At 43.1% G+C, this 22,217-nt stretch overlaps 1 protein-coding gene and 1 long non-coding RNA gene across 6 annotated transcripts in view; one reads left to right on the top strand and one right to left on the bottom strand.

The window, feature by feature from the left end:
* LOC124038008 (phosphatidylinositol 3-kinase regulatory subunit gamma) overlaps positions 1 to 22,217 on the bottom strand; it is a 296,718-nt gene that overhangs the window by 24,569 nt on the left and 249,932 nt on the right. For 2 of the 4 annotated variants that reach the window (XM_046353357.1, XM_046353358.1), the window contains one exon: positions 5,032 to 5,146. In XM_046353357.1, the coding sequence (XP_046209313.1) occupies positions 5,032 to 5,146 (115 nt within the window). Of the gene's footprint in view, positions 1 to 5,031; positions 5,147 to 10,083; positions 10,202 to 10,743; positions 11,182 to 22,217 lie in introns of those variants that run through there. The other 2 variants (XM_046353360.1, XM_046353359.1) reach the window with 2 other exon arrangements.
* LOC124038009 lies at positions 10,043 to 20,922 on the top strand. 2 transcript variants are annotated; one of them, XR_006839287.1, is made up of 3 exons: positions 10,043 to 10,100; positions 19,751 to 20,513; positions 20,673 to 20,922. It is a non-coding gene; the product is annotated as an uncharacterized LOC124038009 (long non-coding RNA). The 2 variants fall into 2 exon arrangements; XR_006839288.1 differs by lacking the exon at positions 10,043 to 10,100 and adding an exon at positions 11,040 to 11,297.

Consider the following 22,217-nt stretch of genomic DNA (forward strand, 5'->3'; position numbering starts at 1 on the left):
AGGTGAAGGCAATAAATAGGCCATAGAGGCGAAAAAATTACAATTTAGCATTAACACTGTAGTGATAGATGTGCAGATGATGATGTGCAAGTAGAGATACTGGGGTGCAAAAGAGCATGAAGATAAATAACAATATGGGGATGAGGTAGTTGGGTGTGCTATTTACAGACTGGCTGAGTACAGGCACATTGATCAGTAAGCTGCTCTGACAGCTGATACTTAAAGTTAGAGAGGAAGATATAAGTCTCCAGCTTCAGTGATTTTTGCAATTCGTTCCAGTCATTGGCAGCAGAGAATTGGAAGGAAAGGTGGCCAAAGGAAGTGTTGGCTTTGGGGATGACCAGTGAAATATACCTGCTGGAGTGCATGCTACGGGTGGGCGTTGCTATGGTGACCAGTGAGCTGAGATAAGGCTGGGCTTTACCTAGCAAAGACTTATAGATGACATGGAGCCAGTGGGTTTGGCGACGAATATGTAGCGAGGGCCAGCCAATGAGAGCATACAGGTCGCAGTGGTGGGTAGTATATGGGGCTTTGGTAACAAAACGGATGGCACTGTAATAGACTACATCCAGTTTGCTGAGTAGAGTGTTGGAGGCTATTTTGTAAATTGCCGAAGTCAAGAATCGGTAGGATAGTCAGTTTTACGAGGGTATGTTTGGTAGCATGAGTGAAGGAGGCTTAGTTGCGAAATAGGAAGCCGATTCTAGATTTAATTTCAGATTGGAGATGCTTAATGTGAGTCTGGAAGGAGAGTTTACAGTCTAACAGTCTAACCAGACACCAAGGTATTTGTAGTTGTCCACATATTCAGAACCGTCCAGAGTAGTGATGCTAGTCGGGCGGGTGAAGGCAGCAATCGGTTGAAGAGCATGCATTTAGTTTTACTAGCATTTAAAAGCAGTTGGATGCCACGGAAGGAAGATTGTATGGCATTGAAGCTGGTTTGGAGGTTTTTTAACACAGTGTCCAAAGAAGGGCCAGATGTATACAAAATGGTGTCGTCTGCGTAGAAGTGGATCAGAGAATCACCAGAAGCAAGAACGACATCATCGATATTTACAGAGAAAAGATTCGGCCTGAGAATTTAACCCTGTGGCACCCCCATAGAGACTGTCAGAGGTCCGGACAACAGGCCCTCCGATTTGACACACTGAACTCTATCTGAGAAGTAGTTGGTAAACCAGGCGATGCAGTCATTTGAAAAACCACCGATAAGAATGCGGTGATTAACAGAGTCGGGCGCCTTGGCCAGGTCGATGAAGACGGCTGCACAGTAGTCTCTTTTATCGATGGCGGTTATGATATCGTTTTGGACCTCTAGATTGGCTGAAGTGCACCCATGACCAGCTCGGAAAACCAGATTGCTCACTGGAGAAGGTACGCTGGGATTCGACATGGTCGGTGATTTGTTTGTGAACTTGGCTTCAAAGATTTTAGAAAGGCAAGGCAGGATGGATATAGGTCTATAACAGTTTGGGGATCTCAGATGATACGAGAGAGAGGTTGAACAGGCTATTAATAGCGATTGCAAATATTTCTGTGGATAATCTTAGAAAGAGAGGGTCCAGAGTGTCTAGCCCAGCTGATTTGTAGGGATCCAGATTTTGCAGCTCTTTCAGAACATCAGCTGTCTGGATTTGGGTGAATGAGAAGCGTGGGGCAGGCGGTCAAGTTGCTCCAGGTGGTGCAGAGTTGTTGGCCAGGGTAGGGGTATCCAGGTGGAAAGCATGGCCAGCCGTTGAAAAATGCTTATTGAAATTATTGATTATCGTAGATTTATCGGTGGTGACAGTGTTTCCTATCCTCAGTGCAGTGGGCAGGTGGGAGGAGGTGCTCTTATTCTCTATGGACTTTACAGTGTCCAAAACTGTTTGGAATTAGTGCTACAGGATGCACATTTCTGTTTGATAAAGCTAGCCTTAGCTTTCCTAATTGACTGTGTATATTGGTTCCTGACTTCCCTGAAAAGTTGTATATCGCGGGGGAAATTCTGAATGCCACAGGATGTTTTTGTGCTGGTCAATGGCAGTCAAGTCTGGAGTGAACCAAGGGCTATATCTGTTCTTAATTCTACATTTTTTGAACGGGCATGCTTAGTTAAGTCACTTTTAAAGAGAAACCAGGCATCCTCTACTGATGGGATGAGGTCAATATCCTTCCAGGATACCCGGGCCAGGTCGATTAGAAAGGCATGCTCGCTGAAGTGTTTTAGGGAGATTTTGACAGTGATGAGAGGTGGTCGTTTGACCGCGGACCCATTACGGACGCAGGCAATGAGGCAGTGTTCACTGAGATCCTGGTTGAAGACAGCAGAGATGTATTTAGAGGACAAATTGGTCAGGATGATATCTAATAGGGTGCCTACGGTTACGAATTTAGGGTTGTACCTCATATGTTCCTTGATAATTTGTGTGAGATTGAGTAGGACGGCCGGGGTGTTAAGCATATCCCAGTTAGGTCACTTAACAGTACGAACTCTGAAGATAGATGGGGGGTAATCAATTCTCATATGGTGTCCAGGGCACAGCTGGGGATTTAGGGGGGGTCTGTAACTTCGTTACATTTAAAACATTGAAAAGTAAATCATAATATAAAATCCCCCAGTGTTTTCCACTAGCGTCAGCTATTGACTATACAGCCGATTACAGACTCATTTTCAGCCGGCTACTTTGTCCACTTAAATTAACTACACTACTTTCCAATTCGCTAGTCCAAAAACGTCTGCAAGAGCCCTTTCCCAATAGAATGAAGAATATCCATCTTCTAGCTATCTATTGATAGGAGGACAGGCGCCTGTCATTCACAAAGTGAGAGATAACAGGTAAACACTGCTGTCTGCCCACCTCTTTGTACCTGGGTGTGTGTGTGTGTTGTGCGCTGTGGTTGCAGTCAAATTTCCTTCACACTGAGGGAGAGAACATGAATTTGCACCTCCCATATGTGAGTTAATTTGCACGTCTCATATAATGTGGTAACGATGTGTAGAAATCCACTTAGCCTATTGTTTTCTGGCACATTCATTTATTTTATTTTGCATGCAAGGTCTGACATTAACGATGGCCCGCTGGCACAGGGACAGTAAAAACACATGGGGCCAGAAGGATTTCATCAGTAACTTTTCAGTGCATTCCAGTTCATGTACCTGCTCTGTCACGGTCTACCATTGAAAACTATTGAAGACCACACGCATAAATATCAGGCTATTTGTATTTGAGCAATATGATTGGCCATTCATTCAAGCACCACCACACTCCCGCGAATCACAACTTCTGGCGCACAGGAGCAGTACATGAGTTTGTGCCTTGACACAGCAAACGCGAGCTGTCCAGAGCAAAAAGAAGCGCCCATCAATCTACTCGCTGAGCTTAATTATTTTATGGAAAGTGATTTACAAAATCAAACGTTCAAGGGAACATACTAGCAATATACCTGCTCCTGTTGATAGTCTGCATAAAGAAAGCTACGAAAAGACACTTAGTGTTAAGGTTTTCTTCCAATGAAGGAGAGGAGGACCAAACTGCACCGTGGTTAGTTCGATAAATCTTTAATAAAAGATGAACAAATACAAAACGTGACAAACCGAAACAGCCCTATCTGGTGCAAACAAAGACAGAGACAGAAACAAATATGGCTGCCTAAATATGGTTCCCAATCAGAGACAACGATAAACACCTGCCTCTGATTGAGAACCAATCTAGGCAACCATAGACTTACCTAGACAACTCTACTATACCACAATCCCATAACCTACAAAAAACCCAAGACAAAACACACCACATAAATAACCCATGTCACACCCTGGCCTGACCAAAATAATAAAGAAAAACACAAAATACTAAGACCAGGGCGTGACACTTAGCATTCGTCTTGGCTAGCCATGGCGATGTCTCTTTTTTGTCTTAAAGGGGCCGTGTCCGATTTTCAAATCTTTTCAAAATGACATACTTTAGAAACAAAAATGAATGCAATTAATACAATGCAATTCTAATGAATAGAGTAATGACTTGCATTGCTAAATTATATTACATATCTTTTTAATACATATCAGAGTAACCAAATATAGCCGAATATAGACAAAAAGCATGCCAACCTATAGGTCCTGCATGACCCCAAATCATTTAAAAACTACACCATTTCCGGGCCAGTAGAAATTCAGTTCGGGCCAGTAGATTTTTGGCCAAATGGCCCAACCGTTGGCATTTTTGATATGAAGTCTATCAGAACTAGCCAGAAAGTGACGTTAAAAGTGAGTGACTCGTCAGTAGACTACCGAATTGCAAGATGAAACGCAAGCGAGAGACCTGTTCATTAGGCTCGATAATTTGCATACTGGTAGGCTTTTTTGGCGATTAACTGCAGATAAATTATGAAAACGTGATGAAGATGGTGAATCCTCCTCGCTGCAAGGAACAACAGGTAGGCTAGTGGAGAGAGAGCCTCACTCTGGTCTAAAATAGGATAAAAGAAAACCCTTTGAATGGTTTTAAAAACGAATGATACTTAAATGGTATTTTCAAATTGACACTGATTTAATCAAAGTGTTGACAATGGAGTAGTCAACTGCTGCCTTCTGTGCCTCTTAAAAGGACGTTTGAAGCCTGTGGAAGTCAGCAGACTCTTACAGGATTATTTAAATGCCCAGGGCAGTCCAGTTTTGTTTTGCCTTTGTTTTATATCATATTGTACAACAGCTGATGAAACTAACACCGACTGCAAAAGTGTGAAACAATTGATACAGGTTATTTCCTGATAGTTGCTGTTTCAAAATGCAATGTGGCATTAGAATATACCAGAGGCCACCAAAATAGAGCTTGTTCGGCAAAAATGTATTAACCAGACCCCCCCCCCCCAGCCCAGGGGAGCCTGGCTAGCTACTTTTTTTTTTTGGCTGGCTGGCTACTCAATGTGCTTGTGAAAAAACGCTGATCCCCTGAGCTGTCAGGGCACTTTCATAGGAGGGCAAAAGGGCCGCTGCTCGGGCACTGGTTGAGCCCTATTTGTGCATGTGCCTGGTGTGCGGAGTGCTACCTTGATATGTCTCCCCAGTACCATTCTGCTTCCTGTAGCGACCCCCCAGCCCCCTCCTTCACACCATTGCTGCTGCTCACTGGAGTCATGGGCTTGGCCGGCTTGGGAGGAAGAGCTGCAGAGAGACGGAAAAACAAAGAAGGGAATAGAGAAAGGCAGAGGGTTAAAGGCGAAACAAAAAATAAAAGTGGGCTTCGACATGTACGAGGCGTACTGACATGACAGTGGACCTGAAGCTTGTAGGAAACAGTCTTCCCTTCCTGTCATTCCTGCTTTCTTCACCTCTACTTCTGGCTTCTGAGTTCATTCCTTCACCCCCCCCCATCCCTCAGGCTTAGATTATGTCGCAATCGGCCATACTGGCCATGCTTCTCCTCCCTCCCATTCAGCATTGTGTTAATAATTGACCAAGAAGAGACCTCCCTCCACGGCATTTGGAATCTAGAGATTCTGTGAGAATACTAATTGGAGGATAAGTAGCAGGAAACAGCTAGATCCCACTCACCCCAGCTTACAGTAGAGAGAGGTGTACGCAGACAGACAGACAGACAGACAGACAGACAGACAGACAGACAGACAGACAGACAGACAGACAGACAGACAGACAGACAGACAGACAGACAGACAGACAGACAGACAGACAGACAGACAGACAGACAGACAGACAGACAGACAGACAGACAGACAGACAGACAGACAGACAGACAGACAGACAGACAGACAGACAGACAGACAGACAGACAGACAGGTCTAGGCTGCTAGTAGAGGGACCTTGAGGGTCAGGGAGGGGTGAGATAGGGAGTAGAAGGTAGGGGCGAGACATGCCACATGCCAGGTGCAGCAGAGAAAAAAGTGTAATAACTTTGCTAGCTTTAGGGGAAAATAACGCTCACCCCCCTCCCTTTGCCTCCTCTAGCCCAACAGCGGCTACAGTGTTCATCTGCAAAACCCAAGCCAAGCATAACTAACCTGCCTCTGACCCAGACACCCTACTCAGCACCCACAACCACACACATAGACATAGACTTAGACACGCACACACACGTGAGTATATGTGTATACACTCTTTAGTCAAGATAGTCACTGACTTTAGAGAGTGCCCTTTCAGAGAGCACACACAACAAAGAGCAGTGTGTGTGTGTGTGTGTGTGTGTGTGTGTGTGTGTGTGTGTGTGTGTGTGTGTGTGTGTGTGTGTGTGTGTGTGTGTGTGTGTGTGTGTGTGTGTGTGTGTGTGTGTGTGTGTGTGTGTGTGTGTGTGTGTGTGTGTGTGCGTGTGCATGTGTGTGCGTGTGTGTGTGTGCGCGAGCACACGCGTGTGTTTCATCTTTCATTCAGAGGTCTCCACTGGCTCTTTGGCAGGCCTCTAGAATGTTCTGTCCCTCTCTAGAACATTCAGGGCTGCTCTGGGAACCCACACACACCAGGGAGAGAAGACACAAAGTGACATCATGACAGGCAGTCAGAGGAATCTCATAACAACACTACTAGGGGGTCGTCCAACCAGGCAACCAGGCCAGCCAGAGACAGACACCCAATCCCCCGGAGTCATCCAGGACACATTCATTGACATAACCATTTCTCAATGTCCCCATGATAGTCACATCACTCACTGTCCGTCCCCATGCTCTACAGTAGCAGTTACAGAGAGTCACATGTACTGAGGGTATTACTACTGAATGAACTATGCATGACGGGTGTCAATAAAGGGAATTGCAACATGTGACAGACATACAGCATAGGAAACAGTTCTTAGTAAAAGAGGTTACAGTGGGAGCAGACTGAGTACAATATTTACTTCGCTCCGGCAGTACAGAGCTAGGGGAATATGAAACTGTGGGACACTAATGAAAACCAGTTCCTTCAGTTGGGTTGGCAGTTGGTCCACGGGGGCACGCACGCACACACACACACACACACACACACACACACACACACACACACACACACACACACACACACACACACACACACACACACACACACACACACACACACACACAAAATAAAATATTGTAATCAGATTACAGATACTTAAAAAATAAAAATGGAGATGATTATTTAAAAATTCAGAAAGGATGTTTTGCGCAAAAATGATTTGACATTCAAATCAGCATAAAAAAGGCTTGATTTTTTTGTTTTTTCCGCCTGAGGGAGTCTGACCACAAATCAAAGACCACTGTGATGACACACCAAATGCGTTTGATGAATCGCGGGAAAAGAGCAGGAATAGGCTTTTATGGGCTACAGTCCAAGCTATGTCTTCCAATGGTGCCACTGTTGTCGGCAACCAAAAAATTATTCAACTTGAATAAACGCTCGGAGGTAAGGACATTTTACATTTTCATTTTAGTCATTTAGCAAAGGCTCTTTAAAAAAATATATATTATTATGTTTGGAGGACAAAAAATGAACTTTGTTTTTACAGCTAACACTCCCCCCCCCTACCCCTACTTTGCAGAGGCTCTTATCCAGAGAAACTTACAGAAAGAAGCATTGTTCAAGGGCACATAGACAGAATTTTCAGCTAGTCAGCTTAGGGATTTGAACCAGCTACTTTCCAGTTACTAGCCCAACACCCTTAGCCATTAGGCTACCTGCCGCACAACAGCAGTGGCGTAGCCTATGGGCAATACAGAAATGACTTTGATGTGAATCACATTGCTGCCCTCTCGTTTAGCTTGTGGTTGTTGTGGATGGCTGTTCACAAATGTATATGTGTATTTTAAAAGACGTTTACACTGCCTATCAATCATTGTTTTCGTGACCAGGGTGTATTCATTAAGGAAAACGTTTACCGTTTAAGAACCAAACAGAAAGAAACAGAGCAAATTGAATGTTTCGATTGGGCAAATTCAGGTAGGTCCCTCCTCATTTCCTTCAGTTGGCTTCAGTTTATGAAACGGCCATTCTGTTACAAAATGTAATGAATGTGCACTCAGTGGACAGCCAGTAAGCTTATAAAATGCGCTCTTGCAACAGCTGCATAGTGCGGATCCCAGCCTATGGTGTAAAAGTTTGAGGGACTTCCTCCCTTCCTATATACAGTCAACAAGTTTCATTTAAGAAGACTAAAATGAGCTTTTTGGTCTTCATGTAAAGTTATGGTATGTATTAGGGTTAGCAGTGTGGTTAAGGTTAGGATTAAGTTTCAAATCAGATTTTATGACTTTGTGTTTGTGCTAAGCTAGTTACCACTCTGCACAGCTGACTCCAGAACAAGATTCATGACGAAAAACACTAACCTGCACTAATCTAAAAGTAACTGAAAGTAATCCGATTACATTACTGAGTTTGGGTAATCCAAAATAAATGTTAATGATTACAATTGTGGACTGGTAAATGGTAACCGTAACGGATTACATTTGGAAAGTAACCTACCCAGCCCTGCGCCACACACACGCGCACACGGTGAGCCAGCCAGGCAGCCCAGGAGACCGAGCTCCCTCTCCTCTTCCCTGTGGGGTGAGTCATCTCCACCAGTGAGAGAGAGCCAGGGGCGGACCTGCCTGCCTAACTCTCCTCCCCTCCTCCTCCTTTCTTTCCTCTCCTGTCCTCCCTCTCCTTGCAGGTGCACACACACTGCTTTCACTCTCTCTCTCTCTCTCTCGCACAGCACACAGGGGAAAGAGCCAGGAAGCCAGGAAGCCACAGGAGGAAGAGAGCAGAATTGGGGCCAAGTGAAAATGAAAGCCCTGACTAGCTCGCAACCTCCACCCCACTCCCCTTCCAGGACCTGTGTGTGTGTGTGTGTGTGTGTGTGTGTGTGTGTGTGTGTGTGTGTGTGTGTGTGTGTGTGTGTGTGTGTGTGTGTGTGTGTGTGTGTGTGCGTGCGTGCGTGCGTGCGTGCGTGCGTGCGTGCGTGCGTGCGTGCGTGCGTGCGTGTTCATCCCCACTTTATCATTAACAGATTCCTTTTACATATGACTGGCTGAAAAATCTGTCCTGCACCCTTCACCCTCAGTGGAGCCCCCAATCCATGACACATACAACAGCTCGATCAGGGCCAGTCCCAAAGAGCACATTATGCAGCTTGCATAGGACACAGGGTCAAGCCTCAGGCACAACTCTCTCTCTGTGTGTGTGTGTGTGTGTGTGTGTGTGTGTGTGTGTGTGTGTGTGTGTGTGTGTGTGTGTGTGTGTGTGTGTGTGTGTGTGTGTGTGTGTGTGTGTGTGTGTGTGTGTGTGTGTGTGTGTGTGTGTGTGTGTGTGTGTGTGTGTGTGTGTGTGTGGCAGCTGTTGAGTCCAGAAGCAAGAGCATGTTAACCAGAGTGTGTTGGGCGCCAGCAGAGTGGTATTAACACTGCCGCCCCACAGCAACCCTTCACGCACGCACGCACCACACACACACACACCTCAGTGAGATGTTGATGACTGTCTGAGAACTGTAAGTAAAACCATAAATAAGTCAAATCATAATTGACAAGTAAAATAAACAGACATTTGCACCATTGTGCAAAAGTGCAAAGTTACTGAATAGAACATGGAATAAAAGTAGCAGAACAAAGTACAATCCAAACTTCATTATTTATTTTTTGGGGAGGGTGTAAGCCCCAGAGTGTGTAAGCGGAGCAGAGGGTCTTTTACACACACATGCACACACGCACACACAGGGGGACAAAGACCCTCAGGAATGAACACACACACAGTGTATACATCAGTCTGTCTTTTAAGCTGTTCAACACATGTAGTCCTGCAGATGCAGTCCACACGGCCAATCTGCCAGCCAGCCAGCCTACCCCCGGGCCCCTCAATCCTGTCACACACACATAAGCCCTCATTCCAGTCCTGTCCAGTCGCAGTCGGCACTTTGCATCACACACACACGCACACACACACGTACACACACACACCCATAGACGGAAGCACAAACGCACAAAAGGGATGCGGGCCAACTGACAAGAAAAGAAAGAAAGGGGAGGAGGACTGAGAGAAAGAAAGAAAGAAAGAAAGAAAGAAAGAAAGAAAGAAAGAAAGAAAGAAAGAAAGAAAGAAAGAAAGAAAGAAAGAAAGAAAGGAGAAAAAAAGGAAAGAAAGCTGGTGCTGGTTCTTACTGTCTTCCTCTAGTGGGGTAGGTGTGAGCTGCATTAGTCCTGTCAGCTGTCTGTTCCTTTCCCTTTCTCTGTGTGTCTGTCCGTCAGTCCCTCTCCTCTCTCTCTCTGTTCTATCTCTCTTTCCTCCTCTGTCAGACTGGCGCTGCGGAACAAGTCCTGATCCTAAAATCAGACAGCTAGCTAATCTCTGAATGGAGACCTGATTTGGCCAATAAGAGCACAGCAGGGGGGTAGGGGTGGACCCTGAGAGAGGGGGGAGCAGCAGAGGGAGAAAGAGAGAGCAAGAGAGACATAGACAGAGAGAGAGAGAGAGTTACACCCTCAGAGGGAGAAAGAGAGAGCAAGAGAGACATAGACAGAGAGAGAGAGAGTTACACCCTCAGAGTATATAAATTATGTCAGGGACATGTTGAGGAAGAGAAAGAGAGAAAAAGGGAGAGGGTCAGGGAGAATGAGAGGGGTTCAGGAAGAGAAAGAGCACACACAGCGTGTAAGGCCTCACTAAACCACACACACACACACACAAACGAGGGATGTGACAGATGGGCAATTTAAAAAAAAGTTTAAACAGCTCTTTTTTCCATTAAAACTATAAGAAAGATGCATTAGATGTTCCCTTTCAGACGGTTGAGCATTGCACCTGTACTACCATGACTGTACCTCAATTACTCCTCGCAAAGTATTTCCATACAGGACTCCGCTGCTGTCGCTTGCCTTCCTTTGCCATTTTTGCAACAGTTAACGACGGTGACGTAGTGGTGGAGAGTTGACTCCAAAGTAATTGATTCCTCGACTCCTCGCACGTTGACTACCGTCACCGAATCGAGGGCTAAGATTCAGCATTTTCGGGAAGTAGAAGACTGATTAGTTGCTGTACTTCCAAGAACACAAACACATCTTTCATAGCGAGCTAGCGAGGGACGGGGAGAGAGGGGGAAGGGGCACAGTACAGGCAGGTCGGCCACCAGGCAGACAGTTTTCTGTTTTCTAGGCCTGTATCTCGCAATGGAATGCAGTATCTCGCAATTTCTTGGCTTGCAATGTCTCTGTACTTTTGAAAAGCAGGACCTACCATCAATGAATAGGCTAGGATATTCTACACGCAACAGACCGAAGACTGAACACACTAACATAGTTAGCGAAGAGAAAGAGCAGGGGCGTCATCATTAGTCCAAACAGTTGCGAAACGAAACGTTTCGATTGGACAAATTCAGGTAGGTCCCTCCCCGTTTCATTCCATTTGCTTCCGTTTAACAAACGTTTTGCATCATAATCGGTGTCATGAATACGCCCCCAGGCGAGGCAGTGCGAGGGAGAGAGAGGAGAGCGCAGGGCAGAAAAAAAACATGGCCCGCATCTTGGTAATCTGTCTTGCATGCCTCGCAAATTCACCTAAAGTTCACCTCTCCCTCCCTTGTTTTATTTAAATTACACAACTTTCCACATACCTTTATAGCCCATCATCCAGTTAGGCCACAACGCGGAAAATAATGTTTTGTGATCGGTTTGGGAGTGAGGATCCCAATGTCATTTTTATGTTTATGTATACTCCCCCTCACACACACACACACACACACACACACACACACACACACACACACACACACACACACACACACACACACACACACACACACACACACACACACACACACACACACACACACACACACACACACACACACACACACACACACACACACACACCATGTGGCCAAAGCTGTGTCTGAATGGGAAAAGACAGGCACATTCTGCTCTGAGCCCAGTTTCCACAAGTCAGGCCTGACCAAGCTGAACACTTCGAACTCTAGCACTATTTATACATGTGAGGAGAGAAAGGGAGAGAGAAACAGAGTCCGAGAGACAGAAGGAGAATAGAGTGAAAGAAAAAGATTTGGGATTGAGAGAGAGATGGGAGAAAAATGTTTATACTTAACAGATGTATGTGTTCTGGGGCTCTTCCCAGCCTAACATGTGTCCAACATGAATCTCAGAATAGAATAGAAGGCAGAAAGAGAGAGAGAAAAAGAGAGGGGGGGGTTGGGAAGAGAGGGCAAGTTGCCATGTATGCTGAAGACACATTATGAATCCTTAGCCCTGCTGCATCTCTCCACGGCAGACAGAATGAGAGGTTGTGTCTACTACACTTGAGACTTTACATGCAGCTTCTGCTGTCAGAATACGAAGACGGGTCGAGATGCACAAAAGTCACTTTGTGGCCCGATTGTGTTCAGATCTGGCTGACCACTTCGCCGATGTGGTCAGGGATGCATTGGGTGCAGATTTCTGAAAGCAACCAGGCTACCGAAAGCGCATGCAGTGGCAAACGCCATCAGTACTCCTCCCACAAGTCTCCAGAAAATGCGTGTTTTAGGTCCGAGAGGCACCTTTTCATTGTGACATTGGAGGAAACACCTTCCGAGCGTGTGAGGAACGTGTTTGCTGGACTCATAAATGTTAGCCAGCTAGCTAGTATTTCGAAGGAAAACATTATTTTTTTTGGGGGGGGGGGGGCTAGAGTTATGCTAACCCGTTTGAAATCCCTTTAACCTTGCTGGTTAGCTACAGAAGTTAGCTGGCTAGTTAGCTACCGCCATCAGTTGTTGTGTCGTTATTATTATATTTCGCCTATATTTCCACCGTTTGTAGAATGCACACACTGGCAATTGAATGTAGTGCGGGAAAGGGGAATCCAGGCACACTGTTGGACACAATATCTACATTGAAATGTAGGTGTAGATGCGCGACACGTTCGGAGTTCCATGATCATAAATCTAGGATCAGAATGCTAAAGCTGCATGAACTGTCAAGTTGAGACATTGGCCAAAGAGAGAGAGACAGCGACAGAGAATAAAGAGTAAGATAATGGTTCTAAAGTGTGTTTCAATGTGTAGAGGAAGAATCAACAGGACCAACCCAGCCTTGTCTCTCTGCCGTGACTCACTACTGTAAGTGACTTATGTCATTGCCCCATATAGCATCATTCCAGCAGCAGGGGACAGAAATGTACTGGTGATTTTCCATTCAATGAAGAAGCTACCCAATTCTAGTGCTACCCTGCAAACTCACACCCCATCACTGCACGTTACACACACACACAACACACACACACACACACACACACACACACACACACACACACACACACACACACACACACACACACACACACACACACACACACACACACACACACACACACACACACACACAATGGGAGGGGAGTAGTCGTGTTGCCGTTGGGAACCGAGGTCAGCCCTCCCCTGGGGCAGCACTCCACCTGTGCTAATCACCCACGGCAACGGACACAAAGACACACACACGGAGCTGGCCCCCGGCATTACATTCTAACTGTCACAGAGCCTCTCACATTTCAATTCCACTGTAATAAATATATCAATGAACATCTGCACAACGCTCATCCCTTCTCTTTCTCCATCCCCGGTTTCTCTCTTGCCTTCTCTCTATTTCTCTTTCTCTGCTGGGCCCAGGGATTAGACCCCCCCCCCGCCCCCCCACAGGATCCCACAAAGTGAATCCCATGCCGAAATAACATCTAAAAACAGGAGTACACAGGAAGAGAGAAAAGCCCAGACAGGCAACCAATAAACATTGCGTATGTGTTCTGTAGGGGCCGAGCTGTGAGCTGGCACTGAGTGGAAGACGAGATTAGTATGCGCTCGGATCACACACTGGTGAGCTCATACCCCCTGGGGAGAGAAGAGGAGGAGTAGAGAAGAAGAGCGGGGCTATATTCCTCCACCTCCCCGAGACACACCGCCGCTATCCGCCACTCTATACACCTACCGCCTGCCTCGGGGAACGCAGCTAGGGTCCTTTCTCGATAGCCCAGGAGATGTAACATAGAAGCCAAACACACAACACAGTGCATATTTCCCTTTGAAACCGATTGTTTATATCAAAGCTACCGGTTGTTTCATTCAATGTCTCCACTGACAATCCCTGGCTCAATGGAAGAAGCTTGCCAACATTGGTGATCATATAATACAACTGACGTTGGTTGTTATCACTCTGTAGCGACACCAGCACACATAAAACACAACCATCAACCATTGACAGGTTAATCACAGCAGGAGATGGTGATTGTGTTTCCAACACCAGGACACATTTAGACATTGTTGTTTTGAAATAGATCTGGCGACATGATTAGTGTGACATTTTGGCTGTTTGCCAACTGGCTCATACATCTGGGTTTACATGCATAAGATGCACAGTGTTACTATCACCATTATACAAGCACGGTAGTATTACTGTTATCTTTTCATAGATAGAGAGCCAACCCAGTGTGCATACAACATGATCAAGACATTTTTTTTTCTTGGTTGGAACGTGATATAACCAGATCACCACTTGATTAAAACGTCTTTTTCACAATGTCCAGGGTGGGAAATTTACTTTTTGGTCGACCAGCCACTGTGGTAGATTTTTTTTTTTTTTTATCTACCAGCCACTCACATTTTTTACCAGACCCATTTTTTTTCTTTATAATTAACCAAAAATTACAACAACAAAAAAAGGACAAGTATGCTTTCTAATGTTTCAAAATCAATAAATGTATTCGTAGTAAGAAGTATTGGAGTATATTGATTCATTGAATTTAATTAGTGACCTGCGTCTTTTCACCAATGTTTTTAAAAATAAACAATTTAGATACAATAACAAAAACGGATAAATAGTTTGGCAAATGAACATCAACAATCAACAAAGTGCCTATCCTGCTACAAAATGCGGAGTGACTTGGCTTATTTATTATTATAGTTAGGGGCTCTATGCTGACATTTTTTACAAGGAGTACATGATGTGCTCCTAAGTAGAAGTGCAGAAGCACACAACTAAATCTAGGAGAACAATGACTAAAAGTTAATGAACAAAAGTTTTTGGTAGCTCGATCAAGTGCAAACATTAGGTGAGACAAAAAATGTTAGCTAGCCCTTTAAGGGACGGGCCGTTACCGTGGTAATTTAGGCACTCACTTGGCTGTAATGAAAAATATCTTGACTGAGATGTCTTCCTAACAGCAGACAGTTGAAGCAAACTTAAATGAACATCATTTAAAAACAACCTAGCATGTGAACAAAACGATGTAACTGGCCAAGAAACACAAGGACAAAGTTCCACTTCAGTAGATGTTCTTGTAAATTCGAAAAGAAAAGTATGTGAACCCTTTGGAATTACCTGGATTTCTGCATAAATTGGTCATCAAATTGGATCTGATCTTCATCTAAGTCACAACAATAAACAAACATAGTGTGCTTAAACTAATAACACACAAATTATTGTATTTGTCTTGTCTAGATTGAATACATAATTTACACATTCACAGTGTAGGTTAGAAAAAGTATGTTAACCCCTAGACTAATGACTTCTCCAAAAGTTCACTTGAGTCAGTAGTCAGCTAATCTGGAATCCAATCTATGAGGCGAGATTGGAGATGTTGGTTAGAGCTGCCTTGCCCTATAAAAAACACTCACAAAATGTGAGTTTGCTATTCTCAAGAAGCATTGCCTGATGTGAACCATGCCTCGAACAAAAGAGATCTCAGAAGACCTAAGATTAAGAATTGTTGACTTGCTTAAAGCTGGAAAGGGTTACAAAAGTATCTCTAAAAGCCTTGATGTCCATCAGTCCACGGTAAGACAAATTGTCTTTAAATCGAGAAAGTTCAGCACTGTTGCTACTCTCCCTAGGAGTGGTCGCCCTGCAAAGATGACTGCAAGAGCACAGCACAGACTGCTCAAAGAGGTTAAGAAGAATCCTAGAGTGTCAGCTAAAGACTTACAGAAATCTCTGGAACTTGCTAACCTCTCTGTTGACGAGGCTGCAATATGTAAAACACTAAACAAGAATGGTGTTCATGGGAGGGCACCACGGAAGAAGCGACTGCTGTCCAAAAAACCCATTGCTGTACATCTGAAGTTTGCAAAAGCGCACCTGGATGTTCCACAGCGCTACTGGCAACATATCATGTGGATAGATGAAACTACAGTTGAGTTGTTTGGTAGGAACACACAACACTATGTGTGGAGAAAAAAGGCAAAGAACACCAACATCAAAACCTCATCCCAACTGTAAAGTATGGTGGAGGAAGCATTATGTTTCCTGGCTGCTTTGCTGCCTCAGGGCCTGTACAGCTTGCTATCATCAACAGAAAATGAATTCCCAAGTATATCAAGACATTTTGCAGGAGAATGTTAGGGTATCTGTCCACCGATTGAAGCTCAACATAAGTCGGGTGATGCAACAGGACAACAACCCAAAACACAGAAGTAAATTAACAACAGAATGTCTTCAAAAGAAGACAATATGCCTTCTGGAGTGGCCCAGTCAGTGTCCTGACCTCAACGCAATTGCAATGCTGTGGCAAGACTACAAGAAGGGCAGTTCACACCAGACATCCCAAGAATATTGCTGAACTGAAACAGTTTTGTAAAGAGGAATGGTCCAAAATTCCTCCTGACCGTTGTGCAGGTCTAATCCAACTACAGAACATGTTTGGTTGAGGTTATTGCTGCCAAAAAATGGCCAACCAGTTATTAAATACAAGGGTTCACATTAGAGGTCTACCGATTAATCGGAATGGCCGATTAATTGGGGCCGATTTCAAGTTTTCATAACAATCGAAAATCGCTATTTTTGGGATCCGAATTTTTTTTTACACCTTTATTTCATCTTTTTTTTAAACTAGGCAAGTCAGTTAAGAACACATTCTTATTTTCAATGACGGCCTAGGAACGGTGGGTTAACTGTTAACTGGGGCAGAAAGACAGGTTTTCACCTTGTCAGCTCGGGGATCCAATCTTGCAACCTTACAGTTAACTAGTCCAGCGCAATAACGAACTGCCTCTCTCTCGTTGCCTGTTACGCGAATGCAGTAAACCAAGGTAAGTTGCTAGCTAGCATTAAACTTATCTCATTAAAAAACAATCAATCATAATCACTAGTTAACTACACATGGTTGATGATATTACTAGATATTATCTAGTGTGTCCTGTGTTGCATATAATCTGACTCAGCATACAAGTATCTAAGTATCTGACTGAGCAGTGGTAGGCAGAAGCAGGCACGTAAACATTCATTCAAACAGAACTTTCGTGCATTTTCCCAGCAGCTCTTCATTGTGCGTCAAGCATTGTGCTGTTTATGACTTCAAACCTATCAACTCCCGAGATGAGGCTGGTGTAACCGAAGTGAAATGGCTGGCTAGTTAGCGTGTGCTAATAGCATTTCAAACTTCACTCACTCTAAGCCTTGGGGTGGTTGTTCCCCTTGCACTGCATGGGTAATGCTGCTTCGATGTGGTGGCTGTTGTCGTTGTGTGTCTGATTCGATCCCAGGGAGGAGTGAGGAGAGGGACGGAAGCTATACTGTTACACTGGCAATACTAAAGTGCCTATAAGAACATCCAATAGTCAAAGGTTAATGAAATACAAATGGTATAGAGAGAAATAGTCCTATAATAACTACAACCTAACACTTCTTACCTGGGAATATTGAAGACTCACGTTAAAAGGAACCACCAGCTTTCATATGTTCTCATGTTCTGAGCAAGGAACTGAAACGTTAGCTTTCTTACATAGCACATATTGCACTTTTACGTTCTTCTCCAACACTTTGTTTTTGCATTATTTAAACCAAATTGAACATGTTTCATTATCTACTTGAGGCTAAATTGATTTTATTGATGTATTATATTAAGTTAAAATAAGTGTTAATTCAGTATGGTTGAAATTGTCATTATTACAAATACATTTTATTTTAAATCAGCCGATTAATCGGTATCGCCTTTTTTTTGGTCCTCCAATAATCGGCATCGGTATCGGCGTTGAAAAATCATACTCGGTCGACCTCTAGTTCACATACTTTTCCCACCCTGCACTTTGAATGTTTACACAGTGTGTTCGATAAAGACCTGACATTGCATAATTGTTTGTGTGTTATTAGTTTAAGCAGACTGTGTTTTTCTAATTCTGTGAACTAGATGAAGATCAGATCAAATTTTATGAACAATTTATGCAGAAATCTAGGTATTTCCAAAGGGTACACATACTTTTTCTTGCCACTGTATATCTTTTAGTTGAATATTCTACTGCAATCCACCAGGAGTTACAAAACCCTATTTTTATCCCATTTATTTCCATCAATAATTAATCAAATTATTGCACCTGAATTTAACCCTGAAAATATTACTATTATATTTTCCCCTAATTGTTTTAAGCAATTTACTCCAATGGGCTAACTCAGTGTAACACAGAGTGTTTCTTGGTAGTCTTAAAACAAATCTACTTTGAAACAAAAGTATACACCTCACACACATGGTTGTGGGCTTTAAAAAAGAAGACACCTGTACCATGTCAGATTTTGAGTTTAAATGTCCTCCATTCTTAATTTGCATACCAATATTACAGTTTATATACATCCCAGAAGACTGAAATTTAACCAAACCGTTTGACACAGAAACACCAGATTTTTAGCATAAAAAAATATAAATAAAATAAGAATTATGAAATTATGAAAAATATTAATACAATTCCACCCATGAGGCCACTAGAGGGCAATTTGGTCATTTGACTGCAGGAAAGGGGTATACCATAATGGTGCACTAATTTATTTTTCATTTCAGTACTAATAAGGAGGTAGGCATATCAGTTCCAACTAAAACGTGGATTGGAATCTGTGCCTCGCACGCAGAAATAAATCTCTGTGCACAAGCAGCCTGCTTACTTGAGCCTTCACACGCCCGGTAGGCTACACAACAACACAGCTGGAAAACAACAACAGTTTCTCGAAATGTACACAAACAACTTCCAAAAGATTTGACCAGGTAGTCCCTGTTCTCTTGCATTCATGTTTAACTTTTCTAAGGAATGCAGCGGTTTGTTGGGGAGAAAAACATCAACTAAAGTTTTGCTAGCTGGCTAACGTTAGCACTCTGGCTAATCCTCCATGGACATGGTAATATATGCCATTTAGCAAACGCTTTTATCCAAAGCGACTTACAGTCATGTGTGCATACATTCTACGTATGGGTGGTCCCGGGAATCGAACCCACTACCCTGGCGTTACAAGCACCATGCTCTACCAACTGAGCTACACAGGACCACATGTTAGTTTTAATTTTTACCTGTTGTAGCTAGCTAGCTAAAGTTTACATTTTGATATCTGTTTAGTTAATGACAGTAAATGTGTGTTTGTGTAAGAGAGAGTGAGAGATGATAACACCTTTAGAAAACATTGTCATGTCAACATGTTTCTTGATTCATCAGGGATCCATGTACTTTTGTGTATTTTGTATTTGACAATACGATATATTTTGCCTCAATATACCCCTCAACACTCATTCTAACGTTACACCGCAACTGACTTTTTCAATTCTTGATTCTCTTTTTTTGTAGTAATCTTCTAGATTGGATGGAAGGATGGAAGAGGGAACAAAGGGAAGGAGTACAGGAGTTATCCAGTCTGTAAATAGCCTATGTTTCGCTGTCTCTCTGCCTCCCCGTCTGTCTGCCTAACTGCCAGATTGCTGGGGGGCAACATAGTCAATGTACTTGTAGGCTAAGTCTAACTTACTGAAGACCTTAGGCCTTCTATGGTAGCTAGGTTACTGATCATAATGGTTAATATTGATTTGTCTCTGTCTTTACAGTTCCTGAAACATGTCAATGACCTGATGCATGGCCTCTACAGCAGTCCTTGGCCACCTACTTCGTTACCAGTGACCTATTCTGCCACATCCCAGCTAAAGAAGAAAGGAAAGAGATTTGCCAATTACACCAATTTCTAACAATGTTTGTTGCAGGAATGATATGACATACCAACATAACTTTAGAAAATCATAATATTTTATTGTCTCTCTATACATACCTCGATTTTTGCATGTACCTTTCTCTTTTTAAAGACTGCCAAGCTGTCCTCAAGTTTGGGAACTTCTGTCTGGGACAATGTCCTCAGGATTATGGAGTGGTGTGATTAAAAAATGTTGTTTGAATATTAAGCAAAACTTTAACGTTTAGAGATGAGTAAAAAAATCATGTCCAACTAGTCAAATTTTTGATATCCTCTTTCTTAAAATGTTTGAGATTTAGTTAATGTCCCACTTCAATATGAAGGGACAAAGGAGAAAACATTCCTCTGACACCACTCGTGTGCTCCATTGTAATTGGTAAGTAAATGTGAGCAGTTGAGACATTTGGCATAGACAATGAGACATTTTTTTGTAGATTCTGACTGTTAAAGATATTTTACTGTGCGCTACTGTTATGTCGTGTCCTTAGTGCCCACATTATGCCAATCATTCATTTATTTTCTTCTCTTTTTAAGCTTACAGTAAGTGCAATGAAAAGCCAGAAAAGTCAGGAGGTTGGAGTTCTAAAATATGCCATTGACGTCGGAGTGGATGAGGCCGCAAAGTATGTATATGAGCAAGTTGCTCTTTACAAAAAAAAAGACATCTAAGCTATAACTGCCGCAAACTTTTTCAACTTGCACCACACAGTTTCTTCGGGAATGTAGTTCTTTTAAAATCTCAGATTGATACAGTTGTAATGCGCTGATTCTCTTCACCGCAGAGCTGACCCGTCACACCACTCTTCAAGAGGGCCACTACGCGCCAGATCAACTCCTGTGCTCAGTCCTCGATGAGGATCTACCCCATTACACCACTAATTAATCATTAATACAGTTTTTTTTGATCGGGCCTTTATATACTCTGTCCTAGTCTTTCTATGCATATAATGTCTTGGATTATGAAACAAGGACTTGTATGCAGATGTGCTAAAAATGTTCAAATGTAAGAATATGCTGCAGATGTAATCTTAACTGGTGGCTATGGAAACAAATATAAATGGAATGAACAATGTTTTCAACATACAACTTTTTCCTCTGCAATACTTTTCACAGTAGGTAATAAGCTGTAGTCAGATGGTCATTACCAGGTTATGATGAGGTCTTAACTATGATCAGTAAATAATAAAGCACATAATATAGTGGTCACAATTATGACCGACTGGTCTTATGTTGGTCAGTAAAATACATCCTATTTTGGTTTGTAAAAATACATTTAAAAAAACGGATGTCTTTAAAACCAGCTATTTCCCATTGGGTACTGACTCACTTGTTAGTTTATTTGACAGTTGCGTTGTAGCCTATACTGTAGGCTATGTCTTTTAGAGTAGGCCTATAGTTGAGTTGCATTGCAGAAGTGAAGCTGGACTATAGTCAGCTCGAGGCTATATATATATCTAAATGCATTTTAAAAGGTCTCTCTATCGGTTCCCAGCCTATGTATGACCTCATAGTGAATGCGTGAAACCCTTGTGAATCGCAAAGCCATTGCATTGACGGCACATATAAATGGAAATGGACTACACATAGGCTATAGGAGAATGCCCCCCCCCCCCTTCACTCCACCACCGACATAAAGCCCCTTTTTCTCAAGCGATATCATCCCACTTGCACCGGATGACAATGGAGAGGGTTGCTGTACACGCAGAACTGGATACTGTAACAGTCCACTTCAGAAGGTGCCAATATTCTAAAATCGTCCTATCAAGGGCATGGGACAGGGGGGAGAAAGAGCTACCGGCAAAATATATTCAGTGCAATTCAAAAGCGTCCCCTGCTCCATCCGCTGAGCGTCCTACATCTGCGGTATTAATTCAAGAAGAGGGGGAAGGGGGATGGGAGTCGAATGACACTTGCACAAAATGCCAAGAAATGACTCAAATAGAGTTAAACATCCTATATGACAGTCGGTCAGAATCATGCGCAGATATTATGCATGACATCTGTGCCTGGAGCAACTTTGATATAGATGAAACAGAGTTTTTTTTTACTTCATTGACTTGTAACGCAATCTTTTCAGATCTCTTTCCCCTCCCCCACAACCTATGCTTCACAGGACTGAACACCTTTGACTATTTTGGAGAACCAGAATATTATATTGATGGTAAAACACGATAAAGTAGAGTTTAGGTATGAACGGCATGAATACATATTGAATAGACTGCTATAAAAGAACAAAGCAAACTGACAAAAGTGATGGCCTTCGTGCTAAATGAATGAATGAATGACTAAAGAAAAACGAATGAATATGCAGCCGACTAAATAACTAT

This window comes from Oncorhynchus gorbuscha, linkage group LG06 (genome assembly GCF_021184085.1).
Source record: "Oncorhynchus gorbuscha isolate QuinsamMale2020 ecotype Even-year linkage group LG06, OgorEven_v1.0, whole genome shotgun sequence".
In the NCBI taxonomy this organism is placed as follows: domain Eukaryota; kingdom Metazoa; phylum Chordata; class Actinopteri; order Salmoniformes; family Salmonidae; genus Oncorhynchus; species Oncorhynchus gorbuscha.